Below are 2,072 nucleotides of genomic sequence, written 5' to 3' on the forward strand. Positions count from 1 at the left end.
ATGTTAATTTAAAGTCACACAGCAAAGAACTGAGGCAGTGCACAGTATGTTTAAATTAAGCCACTAAGATTTCATGTTTTTAACTAGCTTTCTTCACGACTTATTTCTCATTAGATGAGTTTGCTGTCATTTGTTTTTTTAATGAGATGGGATTGCAACTCTCATCCTCCTTTCCTTTTGATTTTTATTGATCATAGAACACAAAAGGCATACTGGATTTTTTGTATTTTGCTATTGACTGATGTTACCTCCACCTTTATATACATCGATAGTGTAACCATAGTCATATGGGTGCCTAACAGGGTTCAAATCATGGCAAAGTTTTTGTATGGATAATACGCAGTGATACACCATTTTAAACATCGTGGTTAACTTATATGTAGATGACACAGTTATTTACTTTTAAGCACATACCCATGATTTTTAGAAGTCTCCTTCATAGTTTGATAGAGTAAAAGAACAACTGTTACTTCCAACTTTTTTAAAATGCAGAGCACTTTAAGAAAAACTGCATAAAATTTTGCAGACAATTCTTTAACAATAAATTCTCAACAAAGCGTTAAGCTGATAAGCACATATCTTTCAAGAACCCTTTTCCTATTAGCTTATTCAAACATTCTTATAAACTGCTGGGTTACTGACTTTGCAGATAAACTATATTTGAATGCATCTGCAATTTTTACGGCACCTTGGATAAAACATATCACATGTGATTTCTAACTGGGGGTTTGTGTTTTCATCCTTATGTTTTTTTCTAAACTTCTTTCTGTGATAATACTACAAAATCCCATTGAAAAAAACTTTCTAAACTAGTTATAAATAATTTAAATGAGACGACATTTGCTTTTGTGAATCAATACTATGTTAAACATGTCATACTGCAGGTACATAGAGCAGCCAAAAGCTTCTTCATGATAGTGTGTTTTTCAGACCGGTACGTAATGATCTACCAAGTTAGAAGAAGAATCCTGATAATTTAAATTGGAACAGGAGATCTATTTAAACAATCTTCAACAAATTGATTAAAAAAATACACTTAATGTTGGCAAAACATTAACATTTCTGTTTACCGCAGTATTGGTTCCGGTTAATTAGGATTATAATAGAAGAGTCTTTATTAGCTCGTTTGAACGCATTATCATAAAGGGAGCAAGACAAATGCATGGTGGAGAGGATGCTTGTCATTAATGGATAAAAGTCTATTATTCATGGAGCCGAGTTACAAAGGTCATCTAGCCACTTGTAGGAGGCAAACTAATATAATCTAACAGGTTGTGCCAATAATTATTCTCAATTTTTAGGGTCTTTATAAAAACTTAACAATTAGAGTTTAGATATTTAACAGTAAATGCTTTGAACTTATCAAAGCGGAGACTAAAATCAGTTGAAGGTGGAATGGATAATTGGATCTCCATGCTCCTCTTAAGTTATTTATAAATCTTCGAGGCTTCACATTCTATGGTCAATATTTTTGTTGTTCTCTCCCTCAACACATCACAGCTCTGGACAAACACTTTAAAAGAGGCCGATTAGGCTTGAAGACACTCAGCAGGGCACCAACCAAGAGAGTGAGCTAAATATAGAGACCTCTTTCAGGCCATGCAAGGATTGAGACAAGATGCAGTGTTTGTTTTTATGTATTCCTGTTGTTGCTTGTTCCAAAACAACCATTCTGTGAAAAAAAAAAACAATATTATCATACTGAAATGGAGAACTTTAAGAAGGAGAGAATGATTTTCTCTAAACATTACGTTTTGGCATGTTTAAAATCAGCCAGCTCAGACTGGTTCCAACCAAAACAAAAAAAAAGATTAAATAATATCATTATTGTATGCAACATATGCCGCATGAAATCTGTTGCATCCACACTATGTAGATTTTTTCAGTGCAGTAGCCTGGTTTGCCTGGTGAAAAAAGTGTTAAATGCACGGTAGGATGGTACCAGCATTTTTTTCTACAGGATTGTGTCTTTTTGAGCTAGTTAAACAAAAGGCAAGGACCCACGGATAAAGCAGCAGTATAAGGCCCCGTCCACACGAAGTCAAAACGAACACGAAACGCTAATATTTTCC

At 34.2% G+C, this 2,072-nt stretch overlaps 1 protein-coding gene across 1 annotated transcript in view; it reads right to left on the reverse strand.

The window, feature by feature from the left end:
* Window positions 1-266, reverse strand: part of LOC107095238 (receptor activity-modifying protein 3-like) — a 19,963-nt gene extending 19,697 nt beyond the window's left edge. The window contains exon 1 of the mRNA XM_015391240.1: window positions 249-266. Coding sequence (XP_015246726.1) covers window positions 249-266 — 18 coding nt within the window. The remainder of the gene's footprint in view (window positions 1-248) is intronic.
* Between the last annotated feature and the right edge of the window lie 1,806 nt (window positions 267-2,072).

This window comes from Cyprinodon variegatus, unplaced genomic scaffold (genome assembly GCF_000732505.1).
Source record: "Cyprinodon variegatus isolate N-32 unplaced genomic scaffold, C_variegatus-1.0 Scaffold533, whole genome shotgun sequence".
Lineage (NCBI taxonomy): Eukaryota > Metazoa > Chordata > Actinopteri > Cyprinodontiformes > Cyprinodontidae > Cyprinodon > Cyprinodon variegatus.